Genomic DNA, 19,956 nt, shown 5'->3' with positions numbered 1-19,956 from the left:
AAAAAAGGTATACTTTATTAAAGTAGCTATCTCGCACCGTTTTCGAGATATTTGGCTTTGAAACTTCCAATGCTGTTGCATTAAATTACAATTAAGTACCTACAGGTATTATTAATTTAGCGGTAAAGTTTCTTAAGTAGGATTTGGACGAAAATTAAATAATTGACGTCTTCCACTTGTCTTATTGCTGTCATTTGTATGCTAATTTCTATTAGTATTATTCGTGTCTTATTAAAATTACATCTTAGCTTACAAATTAAATTGTATAGGTACTCCTATACATAAATGTGAGATAGAATGCCAAGGTTTTTGTTTTTGGAGTTACATAAAATCAGTTGTTTATGGAGAAACTATAAACACTTGAGAAGAACTTCAGTAGCAGGTTTTAAATGCTGCAAAGTCATTTCACATTAAGGATTTATACTTTAAAATAAGACAATCTTTTAATAAACGTGTTGATAAATGTATTGAAGTTAGAGGTGGACATTCTGAGCAATTATTGTCAAAAATGCATATTTTTTTACTAATGTTTACTATTTTACTGTTCATTACAATTTTTAATTCTAAATAAACCCTTGTTTTGACATTTCTAAATTATTTTAATTATTTCAACTATTGTTTGGAAGTTTCAAAGCCAAATATCTCGGAAACGGTGCGAGACAGCTACTTTCATAAAATCTACCTTTTTTGTGTAAAAAAAGTTGGAAAATAAGAATTTGATACCAAAGATGAGATACTTTAAAGTACAAAAAAGTTATGTTGTTTCCAACACCTACAATCTACGCCAGCTGGCGCCCTCTATGAACTATAACCAAAATGTGAACAAATTTCAATTCCTCTATCCAAAGAACCCAATACCCCAAAATTTTGTATAGATATTTGCATTTATTAAGAAATAAATGGAAATAAACTAAAATAATATTTTACATTTAACACCCTGTATCTCTAACTATCAACTTTTGTACTAAAGTAAGTTCGGCTAAATCGCAATATTTTTGCTTCGGGAATCTACCCATGAATTTTAGCCCATTACCTCGGGACCACCCTGTATAACAAAATCTTAAAATATAGTCGGGTATGCATATTTTAAGATTTTGTTCTTCAACTTAGACAGTCGTCTAACAGTTTCGAAATATACATACATATGTACAGGCTGGTCCATTTTCGGTGGGATTTCAGGGTATCTCAGAAACTACTAAAGATATGATAAATCTGACACCATGTTCTCGAGCTCGATTTTCATGGCAAACTCGACTGCCAAATCAGAAATTTGCTATCTTCATTTGTTTCTGAGTTACAGGGCGTTTCTCGTTATTGTGACACTTTTGAACATGTCTGCATCTCAGCTGTTAAATAAGTTCGAGTTAAAGTGAAAACTGCTCAAGACTAATTCTTTGGCGTAGAATTGAATGCTGGTATTAGATTTTTAGTAGGTCTTAAGATCCCGGAGTTATGACCCAAAGTTATATTTTTTTAAATGGAAATCGTAGCTGGTCATGACCTAAATAAATGGAGATTTTTTTTGCTTTTCAGCAATATATCACATGCTATAGATATTTTTCCAAACACAGAAAAAACGGGGTGTTTTATATACAAATTCGATCCTTTTTTACATTTTAATATGGCTGGCTATGAAAATACAGACAAAACTGTAATTCTTACTTTTACAAAACTCATATCTGTAGTAAAAATATGACGTTTATTTAAAATATATATTACAGATAATAAAAGACAGTTTTCAAATTTTTGAAGTTACAATATTAAACGTAAATTAAACAATAGTAAGTACCTACATCAATAAAAACTTTCAAAAATGATAGCTAAATGTTAAAATTGCCGTCCCTCAACTGTCACACATTTCACGCATCTTCTGGCAACGTTTCGGGTAGCATTCACTAAATGTATATTTGAAATATTATTAAAAGGAATTATAAATATAATGTCTTTTAGAAAACCCCAAAGGAAAAAGTCCAACGGCCTCAAATCCGACAAACAATGGAGTGTTATTAATGACCTAGTAAAAACTGATAACAAGAAAAAGATCAATAAAATGAAAACTGAAAATGGAACAGATACAGAAGATGATACGAAAATTGCTGACACTCTCAACCACCATTTTGTGAGTGTAGCAAAAGCGTTTGGAAAACAACAAGGACCAACAAAACAAGGCATACAATGCACATTGAATCGCAGGCAGACAGCATCGATGTTTCTCCCCAAAACGACATCCGAAGAAATAGAAAAAATTATACGGTCCCTAAAATGTAATGCATCTCCGGGATATGATAGGATAAAGGCAGGCACAATAAAGAAGTTAGTAGACGTCTTAGCGCCTATCATTAGTACTATAATAAATACATGTATTGAGAACAGTGACTTTCCCGATCAACTGAAACTAGGAAGAGTAACACCAATCCACAAGGCAGGAGCCCACAACATCCCAAACAATTATCGACCAATAACAGTTCTACCTGTTTTTGCAAAAATATATGAGATTGTTCTAAAGTCAAGATTGGTAAAATATCTATACGACATAGAATTTATAAGTAACAAACAAAACGGGTTCCTCCAAAAGAAAAACACCCTTACAGCAATAACAAATATATTTGAATACACATACAAGGAAATAGACGATAAAAATACAGTAATGGCTGTTTTTCTTGACCTATGTAAAGCCTTTGATGTTGTAGATCATCAAATTCTTCTTAAAAAAATGGAACAACTTGGAATATAAGGACCAGCTCATCATTTATTTACTAACTACTTAACAAACAGAATTCAAATGACAGTTGTGAACGGAGTGGAAAGTGAGAAACTCTTGGTAAAAAGTGGAGTCCCGCAAGGCTCGGTTTTGGGACCGGTACTGTTCTTAATCTATATTAACGACCTTTGTGATAATAGTTTATGTGGCAAAATAACTTTGTTTGCCGATGACACGGCACTGTTCTACTCTGGTAGGCTAGGGGATGTTTACAAAAAAGCTCAAAAGGATCTGGATGAAATATGCCAATGGACTGACAAAAATCATATAAAATTGAACGAAAACAAATGTAAATATATGATCTTTAACCCAAAGGAAACAAATAATAATCTATCACTTGAAATTTATAATATTGAAATAGAGCAAGTCAAACATATGAAATACCTTGGGCTAACTATTGATGATAAACTAAATTTTGGACAACACACTGAGAAATTATGTAACAAGTTGAGAAAATTAAGCTATCATGTCAGAAAATTCTCATTTAGATTGAATACAAACACAAAATACCTAATCTACAACGCTCATGTTAAGTCTCATCTAAGCTATTTAACACAATTTTGGGGGAGGGCAAGAGAACAGGATCTAGATAACCTACAAGTAGCACAAAATAGACTTATAAAAACTCTCTTTAACAAATTTAACCGTACTAATACCAAACAATTGTATAGTGAACTAAAAATAATGAATATACGAGAAACCACAACATACGAAAGTATCGTTCTGGTATACAAAATACAGAATAAACTCCTTGAAACCGATATAAAACTTACACATAATAATCAAATACATGGGTGTAATACTAGAATAAATCGAAATTATCATATAACAACAACTCATTCAAATTTTGGGAACAAAAGAATTACTTGTCAACCACTAAATTGGTATAACGAACTTCCAATTCAATTAAAAAACAACCCTAGCCTACAAGGTTTTAAAAAACGTATGAAGCAGTATATATTGGATGTCAATGTAAATGTAGATGATGTTGTCATGTAATAGATATATATGTGTGTGTGTGTGTGTGTGTGAGTGTGTGAGTGTGAGTGCGAGTGCGAGTGCGAGTGCGTGTGCGTGTGCGTGTGTGTGTGTGTGTAAATGTGAATTGATGTGTACGTGGTATATGTACTGAATGTCTTATATCTTGAGAATACTTTCTTCTAAATTGTAACACATTGTATTGTGTGAACCAAAAAACTATAATGCCTGTTATGGATGCTTGCATCCCCTGAGACATCATTTGGTAAATAAAAAAAAAAAAATCTGGTAACCTAGCTGGCCATCTGATCGGTCTGTTTGTTCCTATCCACCTATCTCCTAAAATTTCGTTAGTATTATATTATCACACGAGTAGGTATATGTTGTGCATTTAAAATAAACGTCATATTTTTATAACAGATATGACTTTCGTAAAAGTAAGAATTATAGTTTTCTTATTCCTATTTCCCGTGTTTGTAAAAATAACTAGCATGTGATATATTACTAAAAAGTGAAAAAAAATCTCAATTTTTTTAGGCCATGGTCAACTATGATTTCCATTTAAAAAAATATAACTTTGGGTCATAACTCCGAAATCTTAAGATCTACTAAAAATCTAATACAGGCATTCAATTCTACGCTAATGAGTTAGTCTTGAGCAATTTTCACTTCAACTCTAACTTATTTAATAGTTGAGATACAGACATGTTAAAAAATGTGACAGTAACGAGAAACGCCCTGTAACTCAGAAACAAATGAAGATAGCAAATTTCCTATTTGACAGTCGGGTTTGCCATGAAAATCGAGCTCGAGAACGTCGTATCAAATTTATCATATCTTTAGTAGTTTCTCAAATACCCTGAATTCCCATCGAAAATGGACCAGCCTGTACATATAAAAGTGAAACTAAGAGTGATATTTAATAATACATACAATTAATTATAAGAGCACATTATGATTATTGTTACTTAAAATATAAATGGTCGAATAGATGTTCAGCTCAATTGGAATCCGTATTATTTATAATTTCAATAATGCACAGTCAGTCCGATATTTGTTGAGATAGAATTTAAATAAAACATTTTCTTTGCTAGGTTGTTTTTAACTTGAGCCCGTATCATTTCAACCGAATGAACGGTGAATGCCACAGCGCCAATGTCTTTCTACCTCAGTCGAATGCGGTTAATTCCAAGAAAGTGACGCAGGAGTTTTCTTGGAAATCTGTCTCAACAAATATTTCTGGAATAAGTTGGATACACTAAGATTTACATATTTTTTTTATTGCTCCTTTTTATTTTGATTTTTGTTTTTATCTAAAATAAATTTTCTTTCAATTTTATTTTTTGAACATGCAAATGTGATGAGCTCCATGCTAATTTAGAAAATACGTAGGTATTTTATGAAATTATCTTTTCTCATAGTTATCTGAACTAATACTTCAATAATAATTTCCATGTTACATATTTCTAAAATAAATAAATTTAAATTAATTACAGGGTACTCTTACGAGTTCGGATGTTATACTATATCAAACATGAAATTATTGGAGATTTGGTACAACATATTGCTGATGGAGTTCACGCAAGGTAAGATTTCTATTATCCACAGTAAATATAACTCCCTAGCTAAGATACATCTTGGTTTTATTCTCAAAAAAAATCTGTAAGGGTCATTTACTTTGTAGACTACTAAAGGTAAGACTATGTTGTAATTCAACTAATAGAAAAGTCAGTTTTGGAATTGTATCTTGGCTAAATTGTTTTTCATCGTTGGGAGCCTTGCTTTTATTTTATTTAACAATTATGCATGATTCTGCTTTGAAGTCATGCTAGTGCTTAGCTGAATTGCCCAGTATCAATTTCTTCAATACATTTATTTTATAAAGACTATTCTATTTTATAAGTCATATATCACAGCTTTGTTGCTTATTTTTAACATATATATTGTTATTAACACTAATCTACATCCAGTCATTTGGTTCCCAACCCTTTATAATTTTACACTGAGAAGTGACGACGGTATGGCACTTGATTTGATACCAAATTATTTTTTTAGGAAAAAATTAAGATTCTAGAGCATTATTTTTCCATTTAAGGACTCTTATGACCTCTGAATTTTTTAAAGTTACAATTTTGTCAGTACCTAAACTATATAAATATTTTTTAGTAATTAAGTTGTATGAAAAATCATGATTAAATAAAATTACAATTTTATTTAAAAAAGTTTTAATATTCAGGGTTTCCACTACTCGCCTTGGAAAAGTTGAAAATTAATATAGACCTTGAAAATTGGAATTTAAATTATAAATTTATAAAAATTATAGAAAAATTCTTGCAGGCCAATATATTTCTTTGATTTAGAATAACCCATTAAAAACATTTTGTTCCATTTTCAGTTTTACCGCTTGTGTTCTCTGTACTATAATAAATAATCATCATTTGTCTGTTATTCTCTACTGCGTTTTTTTTATAGTAATTTTTCTCAATTTACTTTTACTAAATTCATATTAAAAAGCCCAAATGGTAATGGAAAATTAATTACTTCAATTGCAAATTTTTTCCCTGACTTTGTTATTGTTAGTTTGGTAACTGGACATCAGCATCATATATGCATAATATAAAGATACTTATGTACTGGGTTAATAAATGTCACGCAAATATATATATATAATTTAACGAATGAGTGGGAACCCTATACAGTGTAGGAAAGTACCGATGGTCTATCAGAAGTTACGTGAGAGCGATAAAGTAAGCCATAGAAATCCATGTGATAGACAAGGATGGCTATAATGAAGGTGTCTAATAGTTAACGCCCATTTCGCCCTTCCACAAATAAGATCCACTTCTTATTTGTGGAAGGGCGAAATGGGCGTTGACTATTAGACGCCTTCATTATAGCCATCCTTGTCTATCACATGGATTTATATGGCTTACTTTATCGCTCTCACATAACTTCTGATAGACCATCGGTACTTTCCTACACTGTATATTGATTTTTTATTTGTTTTCTCTTTATATTTTTGCCATTGTTGCTTGTCATATAGATGCAATTTCTTTTAAAGACGAACATACATATTTTAGTGATTAAGGTTAATGTTATAAAAAAAATACTTGTATATTGAAAAGCTGTAAATATTAAATTTCACAAATATTTTCTGTCATTCATGAAATTAGTTAAATTTAAAGTTTTAGGAAAAATCATTGCTCTAGGGAAATTATAAGTAAATATTTGTAAAAAAGAAGTGAAATTGTAACTGGTAAGAAAATTCAAGTCATAAAGAGTCCTTCTCATGAAATTTCTCAACATACAATTTGTGCCTTTATGTGCACTTGACTAATAAAAAAGAAATCAAAATTGACAATTGGCATAACATAATCCACAGTGCCCTGCCGATATACCCTCCCGTAACGGAGCAATTACCTAGCGTGTGGTGGGATTCGGAATGTGACAAGTCTCTGCTGATTGGCACTTGGAAGCACGGCTATGAGAATTATACAGCGATGCGTGTCGACCCCACCCTATGTTTCCTGTCCCGTTGTGGCCTGCCTTCCGATCGTGAACTCCAGATGGCAACCTCTAACACGCAACCCCCTACGCCCGCACTGTAAGTAGTCCACTAGAGCCATTTGCGATTGCTCTAGGTTAATTTTGACTTTGTACTAACCGTCTTTCCAAACTGCTTTGAAAATCATAAAATTAATTATTAAATCATTTTTTTTTTGTTAAATTATTTTTTAAAGCGGTTTCAAACTAGTTTTTACGTAGGCTATAACATGGTTATTTAAATTTCATTTGCATTACATAAGCTTGCCCAATATTAAGATTTATATTATGTGTTAATGCATGAAAATTTTTGTCCAGATATTTGCAGGTAAGGTAATGGTATAAATCAAATTTATGTAGAACTAATTTCAGTATCTTATAATATTTCCTTGTTAATTTTTTTTTTATTTATTTGTGTATGGGAAACCCCATTACGACTACATGTTACAATGATAAATAACACATCACTCATTTCAAAATGGGAAACACACTATGCAGAGTGTAACACTGACTTGTCAAAAATTATGGTGTTTTTCCTTCGTCTAAATGTAATGTTTTCTTATATAAACATTTGCCCTGGAGGCCTTCATTTTTTGAAATGGCGTATTAAAGTTTTAGAAAAGTGTTGCTTCTAAATATTATCTAAACAAGCAACATTTTCTGTACAAAATACATGAGTAAAATGCCATTAAACGTAAGCAAAGTTAAGACTTAATTAATTGAAATTAGTGTCTTAGATGTGAGGTATACTGTTTACGTTTTTTCACAAAAATTATGGCATACCATTGGAAGTTAGCAATTTGTTGAGATGGCATGTTTGAATAAACAGAAAATTTACTTAATAGCTGTTTTGCATTGACAATTTATTGATGAATAAATTGACGAAGTTCTTCATTAATTAATTCACAAATTTATTGGTAAACAGTGTGGTTTTAAACTGCTACAGACTTTGTCAAGTTTTTTGATGTATGAATCAGTTCTACCAATGAATCAAAGAAGCAAATAAATTTCAAAAATGTCACCTTTCCACTCATAATTGTAGTGATACAACAGCGGTACCGTTCTGACACATATTATATAAATATTAGTTTTTGTAAGTAACAAATCAGTAAAAAAAATGCAAAACAGTAGGACACCACACAATTATTTACATATTCCAATAACATAGCCTCATTACTGATCTGAAGCTGGAAATCTGTTGTGTTGGTACTTCCGAACTTCACGAAGAAATTGACGAAAATTAGAACATGCTCTAATTCGTCAAGAACTTGATGAATAAATTCATGAAGTTATTTGACAGCAGATTTGGTGCATTACACTTGATCAAATTTCTTGATGAAGCGACTTCATCAATTAATTGATCAATAAATTGTCAATGTAAAACAACTATAAGTAATTTTATAAAGTATGTCCAGAATGTATCAGTATTTACAGATATCTTCTCTCTGTCTTAAAGATTCCTACATTTTTTTTTAAAGCTTCAACACCATACCTTAAAACTGCTGTATGAATAAATATTCAATTTTGACCTACTGCAAAGTTGCACCTTGTATAAATATACAGAATACAAATCATAAATTCAATTTCTTAGCATAATTTTGAAAGGCATTTAAGAGTATTTTTAATCATTGATGATATAAGCCAAGATTTAAATATTTATAAGTCTTGTCTATGAAATAATACTGAAAATAATTTCTCAAATTAAACAGCACTATAAATTTATTGAAAATAAAATTTAATACTATTGTACTTTATTAGTTTGGACTCTTTACGAGAATAAAATTTATAAGTAATGGGCTTATCCAAATAGTTATTACTAGCTTCATAGTTATCTAATTATTAGTAAATCGATAGTTTTCAAGTATTATAAGTATGCCTTTTCGATGTTCGTGGTCTTGTATCGTCATGGAATTTGTGTAGATTCGGTAATCTACTGCCTACACACGTTTCCCAAGCACAACCATTGACATGCAGCCAATTAGCAAATTTTTTTCTTCAGTTCCAGGAACAAAGAAAAAAATATCAAAATTGTTTATTATCTTTTTAAATGCTCACCCTTTTAATTTCATATTTTGACGTGTAAATAATATTAAAGTAAAAGTAAAAATCATTCTGGCACTTCTGCTTTTCAGTTACTAGTATGAAATTTTAAAATAAAATATATTTAAAATACAAAAATTAATACTTCCTTGGTGTTCATAATAAACACATAACCTCACAGCACATTAAACATTAATTTAAAAAATTGATTATGATATGCAAAAGAATATGTATTAGGTAAATTTGAATTGAGGAATACATATTTTGATTTTGTTTAAATAAAATAACATATTGAACTGATCTAATTATGTTTTATTAGGTTGGTCAGGTTGTCATGTGTCAATTTGTTATATTCACGGATGGTGTTTTTCTTTTAAATGTCTTCACTTTATATTTTTAGTGTATTCGAGTGAAATATGGGGTTTACACAATAGTGAAAATGATGTTAAAAGTGTATTTTCTGTGCAAGAAATATTGCAAAAGAATGTAAGTTGATAAATACGACAAAAACCAACTATCCAATACATTCAGTGCACATTTGTTACAAATTTCAAGGAAATGTGGTTAATTGAACATAAAAGTAAGAAATTTTAAAGAAAAGTTATACAAATTACGATTTGGTGTACACATTTTGTAAGATGTGCATTTCACAGTAAAAGCTCAGTATAAGGCAGAAATTATTTATTGACAAAAATAAGAATGGCAAGAGCAAAAGGAGGTCATAAACATCTTTATGAAGATATTTCAAAGTTTCTTCATATCATCTCAAAAGATTATTTAACTCACAAAAAACTAAAGCTTAACATTTTACATTATTTTGAAAATGGCTCTAAGAACCTTATTTTCAATAACTAATTGTATTTTTGTTACATTTGCTTGCAATTTCAAACTTAACTATAGTTTAATTCACCGAAATTTAATTTTAAATCGTTTAGGCTGTTCTTCGTTAAGAAATTAAAATTAGGGTTATGATTAATGCATAATTTAATTTTAATGTACTTATTATAAAACCACTTAGGGACAAATTTTAGAAAATATTCCATAAATATTTGTAATATTAAAAAATAATTGTCTGTGGGCTCATTTACATCATTAATTATATCCACAGTTAAAAATATGTGTACACATATTTAAGGTACATATACTAGAATAGATTTATATTCAAGTGCTGATAGCTCATTTGGGATTTGCCACTACTGACTAGGCATTAAAATATTATAGTTCCAGTTTCCTGCTTTAGAACAGTTGAGCTGAAAACTAAAACCACCTATCATAGTTCTCAGTCAACGAAAGACCATTTTTGTTTGATATTTTTATGTAGGTATCAAACTTGTTCAAATTCAGTTATTTATTTGTATTAACATATAATTCTTTTGGAACACTAATTTCTTTTGCAAAACAAAATAATCATTATTACACAATTCCAAAAAAAAAAAGGTAGTCATGAAGCTTACCAGCAATTGGGCCATGCTTGGCCCTTTTTGTCTATTAACTTACACTACCTTCCACCTTAACAATCACAAACATCCATGGGTATGACAGGAATTTTCCCGCCACGTGCGGGAACAATTATTGTTATTAAGTTATGGGGAAGAAATAATAAATTATGAACCGACTAAATAGTTTTAATGAGATCTCTATATAGGACTATAAACACCATGAATATGTGCTAAGTACACAGAGTGTTCGACTTATTTTATTTTGTATTTATCCAGTAATTGCTGTATCGAATTTTGGAAACCTATCATTACACATTTAAATATAAAAAAAATCATATATATTTTTTTTAATCTTGGAAAAAGGCATTTCAGAATTAGTGTTTATATAATTTTTTACTTATTTGTGCCTAAGGAATGAAGTTTGTGCTTTTTCCGCAGTATATTCTATTAAACATGATGAAATTCCTTTAAGGGGGCGATTTAGTATGTATATTTTTACCGTGTAACAGAGCTTCAGATGACACAAATCATCGAAGAAACTACATAATTGAATATTATTATATATCAATGTATTCGCAATGGTTCCCGCTAGTGAATGAGATAAATTTCAATGCTTATGAGAACAGAAGAATAATTTAAATAAATGCCAAAGTACCTCAATTTTAACCATACTGTTAGTCTGTCAATATATTGCATTTACGACAGAACTAGGTCAGGCTCAATAACCAAACTACTTCACTCACTAGAACGGACACCTAGGATCATTTGTATTTAATTTTCAGATTAATATTTATTAATAATTATATAATTTGTGTCCTCGAGTAAAATGACAACATTTTACCCACAACTCCATTTTTATTATGTATCTAAACCAGAATTTGTGAACTTTCGCAAAAGCCTACCCTTGTAGCAAATTTCCTTAGGAACAAAATCAATAAATATACCTCATGTCGATTAGAGGCTTATTTTCGGAGATATAAGTGAAAAACTGAAAAAAAGCAATTATTTTATTTTCTTTTGTTATAAACAATATGACGCTCGACCTCTACAAATACACAAATTTAGGCTTTTATTCTGTGTATTTTTTATTTAATTTTAAACCCATAAAATTCGAAGTAGGCCCGATTTTTGAAAAAAAAAAAACTAATTCGCCCGGACTACTAGACTTATTTTATTCATTATTCAATTCCTTAAAAGTCTTCAAAATTAAGAAATAAAAAGTTGTCATTCTGGGAACAATTGTTTATACAAATTTTGACTTTTTTTATGAACAAGTATTTGTAGAATAAGCTTTACAAGTCGATTTTTCAGAGCACTATATTTCATTTTTGCAATAAGTATTTCGTTCTAAAAAAGTTTTTTTTCTGTTCTTCATTAGTATTATTTTTGGTTTTCCATTTAAAAATTAAAGTAAGTAGCAAAAAAAATAGTGTATCTGGCAATTGAATTCAGATCCACTATAACTGCAGGCTAATTATATTTGAAATCGCATTATATTCAAAAGAAGCGCACCTGCTAGAGCTGTCAGCTTTGAGTCAGCTGATACATGTAGCGTGCGTGTACTCCCCAAATGCCTTCCCCTCTCTTGCTTAGTAATTGTCCAAAACATGACATAAATTTATTTAATTTTAATAAGCAATAGTATAAAATCGATGTAATATTTCCTTGTGAACACGATGGTGCAATTATTTTTTTGCTACTAGATATTTGCCTTAGATATTTGCGAAAAAACTTATTTTTTACGGTTTTTTGGCCTTTTGACCCCTTGCCTAACCACCTAGGTCAAAAATGTTTGCGGATTCGGATTCCTGAGGGTCGAAAACATATTTGCGCCCAGGTTTGATGGACAGAGGAAAAAATGGAGGTTCAGCCTTCATTTCAATGGACTAAATAGATACAATAATATTTTATATATACAGGGTCGGAAAGTCCCCATGGTTCATCGGCCGTTACGCCCATTCCGCCCTTCCACAAATAAGATCCACTTCTTATTTGTGGAATGGGCGGTGACTATTAGACGCTTTCATTATAGCCATCTTTCTCTATCGCATGGATTTCTATGACTTTCTTTATCGTTCTCATGTAACGGCCGATGAACCATGGGGGCTTTCCGACCCTGTATTTTATGCCTATACATATTATTCTCCAAACGTATTTAGTATAAGTTTCTATATATTTTAGTAATTAAGCAGTGTTTTTTAAGTTAATATGACTCGCCAAAGTAAAAAAATAATTTAGGTTAGGTATATATTTTTACTGAAAATAGCAGTTAATTTACATTATCGGATTGTTAATGTGAAAATATAAACATTAGACTGTTAACTATTCCATGTTATACGTGTTTTAAGGTCACTTTTGAAGAAGAAACTACATGTAATTTTAAATTTTATTTCTGCTTTTATAATGAAGGAATAGTAATTATAAGATTGTTTAAGCTTATTAACCAAAAATTATTGCCTACTTAATAAAAAAAATATTATTGTCCTCTAAAATCTATTACTGATTAATAAAATCTTTACTCTCTTTCCTTATAAGATTGTATGTACACAAACTGGAGCCGTTCCTGAAAAATCGGGCGAATATCGGTCCAGCGTAAATTATTAGACTTCTCTGTTCCTCGTTCGGTTAAAAAACACACCACGCCATTATTCCATGGCTAGAAATTGGCCTCAATGATTTGGGATCGAGGGGGATTATCCCTCTTTATCCTGCCTCATCTCGTGTAGGCCTGGACAGCCTTCGTAGGTGGGCCCCATCCGTCGTCTACCCCGACCGCAAATGCGGCCGGTGTAGGCGCTTTGTGGGACCTCCTTTTGTCCTGGCTGGGAAAAACACACCTTGAAGCGTTGGCCGCTAGAGCAGCACTTGCCGGGGTCCCGTTTCGAGACACGCTGGGCGATATTTTTTGTACAAAATCTCGTCCTTAAGGGGAATAGGATGCATTTTGTGAAATAGAAACGAAAAAGCAAGTAATGTACGTAGTGATTTTCATCACAAAGGCATTTTAACCCTATCTCGCCCCATCAAGCACATTCAAAACTCAGTTAATGTTATTTTACTCATATTTTGATAAGTACATATTTATCCTTTTCTATACTTTCTATATAACATTAAGGGGGCGATTATATGCACAACATTTTGCCCAGCATTTTAGAAAATCTAAGCAAGTTAGAAACAATATCTCTTTACTGTACCAGTTATAAAAAGTTTCTTCAGGGTATAAGACAACCGAGAATACATTCAAAATAAGGAGAAATAAAGCATATTTTTACTTCATATATTTCGCGAATTTTGTATATCTGTAGAACTTTTAGGAAACTATTAACATACACATTTAATCACAATTATTCAATATTTTTACAAATTTGCTGGACAAAACAGGAAAGGCATATTTTCTGATATTTACATGTTGTCTGTGACCTTTCACTGTGAAAAACGAGGCAAAAAATTAAAGGAACCCTTGTATTTCAACATTTTTATAGTTTAGATGTATTTTCTTGTTCTGTCTAATTGTCTTACTAAAAGTGTGACTATCTATAAAACGCCAGCCTTGATGAATATTTTGTCACTAATATTAATAGTATATCTCAAAGTGACTCTGCGTCATCTAGCCTTTGTAGAATAACATCCTCCTCCTGCTGTTGACCTAGAGTCGGCGCTCGTATCATAGACATGTTCAGGAAATTCAGGTGGGCAACCCCATACTGTCGGGGCGCCTGAGTCGCAAGTGACTTTGAGGCGTGCCTGGTAGTGCTCCTATGAATGTTGAAGTTCCTCAGAACGACACGGAAGATCGCACACGAGGACACAGCCTCATAGAATAAGTCAGTCATGTTCGGCTAATGGATATCAAGGTTTAGATAATTTATTATAGATTCATCGGAATGGAGCTCAAGGTTCAGCTTGAGAGTTGTTACGTCACTCGCATCTATTTCTACATTTACAAATTCTCTTTTCATCGAGCTTGACCCTTCGCTCTATTTAATCTCTATGAATTTTCTTTATTTCATCTGCTATACTCACTGTAGTTGCAACCTACCACATAATAATATGGTAGGTTCACAATAATCTCCAAACTACACAACGATTACAACGTTGCTCCCACCATTGGAAGCACCCTTGGTAATCCTCTGAAGTTAACCCGTTCAACACCACGGTTACAGTTTCTTTAACTTCCTGTACGCCGCCATGATGAGTTCCCTTGGGGTGGGACTTCAACTTGGGGAATAAAAAATAATCGCCGGGAGCGCCATGGGTAGAGACCGACCGAATGTGATTTTTTTGGCCGAAGCCGAACTTCTGTTTATGGGTCACCTTCGGCCGAAGCCGAAGATATTTTTATTACTTGAAAATTTTAATTAATAACAAAAATATGATAAGATAACATAAAAATATGTCAAAAATAAATGCATAATGTTTTGGAAATATAATATACCGGGTGATTCAGTTTGATATTCGTATCTCTTTTGTTTTATCAGATAGCTAAACAAACAAACCCTATATATTTTTAAATCGCCGCTCAAACTCTATCAAATGACATTGTTAGATCGTCTCCATGGTAACATATGTCAAAATTGCTATAGTCAACTGTTTTTGTTCAAATTGCATTCAGCTATATAAAGAAGTCTATAGTTTCATTAGAAATATTGCTAGAAAATCAGCAAAAAAGATGAACCCTACTGTCAGTAGCTTTATTCTGAAAAATGATAGCCAGATGCGGAAACAACTGAATTTTGACGTTTGAAATAACGGTTTTTCAAAATAATTGACATTTTGTACCTACCTATTCTATCTATAACTAATTATTATTACTATAACATGAATACTTATAGTAACCAAGAAAAACTAGATATGATTTTAATTTATGGAGAGTGCTGAAAGAACGCTAAAGCTGCCAGGCATTTATACCAACATCGTATTCCACAGAGACAACTTCAATCAGATAAAATTTTCGGAAAGTTAGCCAGGAATTTGGCAGCAGATGGTTTTCAAAAGAAGAGTTTTTAAACCAAGTAAGAGATGAAGAACATTCGATAAAGATGTTAGATAGCCTGCTATAGATCTCCGGATCTCATTCCTATAGATTTCTTTCTTTGGCCTTACCTAAAAGAAAAAGTTTACTCTTTGCCTTTAAATGATATTGATGACCTTAAAAACAGAATAAGAGTAGAATTTCGGAGATTAAATGAAGAAACACTAGAATGTGTCTGTAGAGGGGGAGTGATAAACAGAGCTATTCTGTGTTTGGAAGCAAATGGGGGTCATTTTGAACATTTGAAATAAGCATTGTTTTAAATTGTTATCTTATCGTATTAAAAATAAAATATGTTACTTTAAAAATCATAGTAACTTGTTTTTACAGCTGGCTATCATTTCAGCTACGAAAAGTAGGGTGCATCTTTTTTGCGGTTTTTCTAGCAATATTTCTAATGAAACTATAGACTTCCTTACATAGTTGAACACAGAAAAAAATATCTTCCAGAATTGATAAAAAAATATATAGTGCGCCATTTGAACAAAAACAGTTGACTATAGCAATTTTGACATATGTTACCATGGAAACAATCTAATAATGTCATTTGATAGAGTTTGAGCGGCGATTTAAAAATAGGGTTTGTTATAGCTATTTGTTAAAATAAAAGAGATACAGGCTGACAGACTTCTAAGGTAAGTAATACCTGAAAAATTAAGACGAAAAGTCCTAATAAACATAGGGTCGCAAATGCCTCCTTAACGAGATACAGGGCGTTAAAGTTTCTGTAAAATTAAAGCGTAAAAATGACAAAAAGAAGCTTATAATCTAGTTTACTTAACTCACTTGTACACATTGACATTAGTGACAGGCGATGTTTAATTTTATTTTGAATAGAATAAGCCTACTATGCGAAACTAAAATGAATGAAAATAAAATTGGATTCACAAATTTTCTACAAAGGTGTTTCTCTTAAAAATGGTTGCTTTAATCCAAATTTTGCAAGTGACAAATTCGATAGACAATTGAACACTTTACACAAAAATAGTGCCCGTTTGACAAAATTAGCAGTGGCGTGGAAAATATTTTAAAAAAAGGGTCACGTTGACCCCGTCTCTACGACACTGCTGCTCATAAAATTTTGAGCAGTACATCAAACATTGGTCTTAAGGTGCTAACTACGCATAGCAAATTTGAAATAAAAATGTTCAGGCATTTTGGAATTATTGCGGTCTGTCAGCGGTTTTTTGAATCACCCTGTATAAATAAAAATTAAGTACTGTTCTTTGGTAAGCGCATCACTTGAGAACGACTGGACCGATTTGGCTAATCTTTTTTTTTATGTTTGTAATAGTCCAAATAAGGTTTATAGGGAAAGAAAAATTGGAAAAGTTGCCTGGAAAATTGGAAAATTCGGAAAAAAACTGAAAGTGCTTATCACAAACAAATTTATTAAAATTTGGACAGGACATCTGTCAGGGTCAGCTGGTTAGGTATAAAATCAGTTGTGTTTTATCAATATTTTATAGTCCTCTACAAGCATGTGCCCTGAGTCAGTTTACTTACAAATTGTATATATATTTCTGAAAGAGCATCTCAAGTGATACAAAAAAAGGGTATTCTTGTTGGATGTCCATAATGCGCAGTTTCGACCACTTTTTGCATCCGACACATCTTCCCATCAACATTACTGTACTATGACTCATCTGCTTAATATAAAATTATTCATGAACATGTAAAAAAGTGAAAACAGAAACTTATTATCCCATGATTTAAATTTTGGACATCCATATGGTAGGTAGGCTTTAATGCACTACACCACCAAGTCCTCTCACTAAACTTTACATATTGAAATGTAAAGGTAGTTTCTTCTTTATGTAGTTATGTATTTCAATGTCTAGCTAATCCCAGACGTAAATAATTCTAAATATTTCAACTAAGCTCTTCTGCCATAAAAATGCTTGTTGATATAATAAAGACCTACCACTGGCCAAATGACCCAGAAAGTAGTAAAATTTGTTTCAACTGACATCAATTTTCCTCGAAACGCTTCCCATCTTATTCACATTTCTTTTGTAGATAAAATAATATCAAAGAAAAAGTTAGTGCCAAAATAAATCACTAGCATGGAGAATGGCATGTCTATAGCATTTAATAAAAAGGGTGTCCACAAATTTCACCGACAACGTTTGACTGCATATTCACGACGATAAATAAATACGATCTACGAAAACAAAATTAAAGAAAACATTTTTAGTTTTTGAATTACAGACCTTCAAAGTTGTCAAAAATAAAACTAATTTAATTAATAACTTCATAACCCTTCTACCGATCACGTTGAAATTTGGGACATTTATTTGGATCGTTATGGCATATTATTTCTTAAAGTTTTAGTCAAATCGATATACTGGATGTTAGTTTTATCCGGTTTCCTTCTAGCAGCCAAAACTTTTACAGTGGTCGTATTTTTTTTTAAACAGGCAGCAACATTGAAAAGGTCGTTTTATTTAAAAAAATATTGTCTTGAAAAAATCGCCTACAGAAAGCCATTCTTGAGAAAAATGGCATTATCTGCAGGTCTGTACGTATCGGTTTGTGTAGCAATATCACGGATTTAAATCTTTGAGTTCAGTAGGCGATGAAAACAAAATGTTGATTGCTGTGGCTATCAGGTAACGTCATTATTTTCGTGTTTCTTTAGGATTCTCATCACCCCACACATGCAAATTATGAAGTGTCCGCAATGTATCAAAACAATTAAACATTTTCATAATTTGCATGTGTGCCGTGATGAGAATCCTAAAAAAACACGACAATAATGACATTACCTGATAGCCACAGCAATCAACATCTTGTTTTCATCGTCTACTTAACTCAAAATTTTAAATCCGTGACATGCAGACCTGCAAATAATACAATTTTTCTCAAGAATGGTATGCTTTAGGCAATTTTCTCAAGGGACAATATTTTTTTTAAATAAAACGATCTTTTCAAAGTTGCTGCCCGTTTTAAAAAAATACGACCACTGTAAAAGTAACCGGAGAAAACTATCACCCAGTATATCGATTTGACTAAAACTTTAAGAAATAATATGCAATAATAGTCCGAATAAATGTGCCAAATTTTAACGCGATTGGTAAAAGGGTTATGAAGTTATTAATTAAATTAGTTTTATTTTTGACACCTTTGAAGGCCTGTAAAAAAACTAAAAAATTTTTATTTAATTTTGTTTTCGTAGATCGTATTTATTTACCGTCGTGAATATGCAGTCAAGCGTTGTCGGTGAAATTTGCGGACACCCTGTATGGTTGTTACAAAGAAAGTAGAAACCATATACAGGATGTAACTTTGAGTGAAGGTCATATTTATACAAAGGCTACCTTTTATCTTTAGAAACATGTATCAATAGTTTATTTAGAGTGAACAATTTTTTTAACCGTTTTTTAAATCTTTTTTTTATAGTAATTTTCATTGAACATATGCTATGCATTGTTGTCAAATCTCATAATTTAAAGGAAAAGTTATTAAAAATCAAATTCCCACACTACCCGCCGTGAGGTACTTACTTTTGTTGAGTGGATGTTTGTCAGGGGACTTATTCCATGAAAATTTATTTCTTTTAAATAAGATAAACTAATGAACAATCTAACAAAAAAACCTCAAGAAGTAATCAATAATGATATAAAATATACAAAAATAAATAAATGATTTTTGCAGCATCATGCTTGAAATTTTGTGACTAGTCATCAAATACTGGAACCGGATTCTCTTTCAGAGCATCTAAAATTTCTGGTTCCAAATTTCTCATTCTCTGCATTTGTTCCCATCCAACATTAGCATATTGATGTTCAAAGTTCCCATAATCTCTTAAATGTTCAACCAACCTTACAAACATTTTCTTATTCAGTACTTGACGGTCAGGATAATCCATCTGATATTGTCTTCTTGCAGCAGCATCATTTTCTCCTGAAAGAAAGTATACTCTAACCGTATCAAACTCTTTTGATTTGTATACATGCTTTTTCATAATATGTATATAAAAATTTGAAAAAAGACACTGTAATGTCACTAAACACTGAAATACAAACTTTATAATTATACCGGATGGGGCATTTATTTCTAAAAAAGTTTTAGACAAAAATTGTAAGGCACCGAGGGGGCCATTGAAAGGTCCATTTTATGACTTCCGATCTAGACTAGAAGTGGTGTTTTTAGATCGAAAG

The 19,956-nt window shown here is 31.5% G+C and overlaps 1 protein-coding gene across 4 annotated transcripts in view; it reads left to right on the top strand.

Moving 5' to 3' along the window:
- LOC108912632 (chromodomain-helicase-DNA-binding protein 7) overlaps positions 1-19,956 on the top strand; it is a 102,486-nt gene that overhangs the window by 44,982 nt on the left and 37,548 nt on the right. For 3 of the 4 annotated variants that reach the window (XM_018717928.1, XM_018717926.1, XM_018717927.2), the window contains exons 4-5: positions 5,236-5,325; positions 7,122-7,343. In XM_018717928.1, coding sequence (XP_018573444.1) covers positions 5,236-5,325; positions 7,122-7,343 — 312 coding nt within the window. The remainder of the gene's footprint in view (positions 1-5,235; positions 5,326-7,121; positions 7,344-19,956) is intronic. The other variant, XM_018717930.1, reaches the window with a different exon arrangement.

This window comes from Anoplophora glabripennis, unplaced genomic scaffold (genome assembly GCF_000390285.2).
Source record: "Anoplophora glabripennis isolate ALB-LARVAE unplaced genomic scaffold, Agla_2.0 scaffold815, whole genome shotgun sequence".
NCBI lineage: Eukaryota > Metazoa > Arthropoda > Insecta > Coleoptera > Cerambycidae > Anoplophora > Anoplophora glabripennis.
This window is presented reverse-complemented; position numbering and strand designations above follow the sequence as displayed.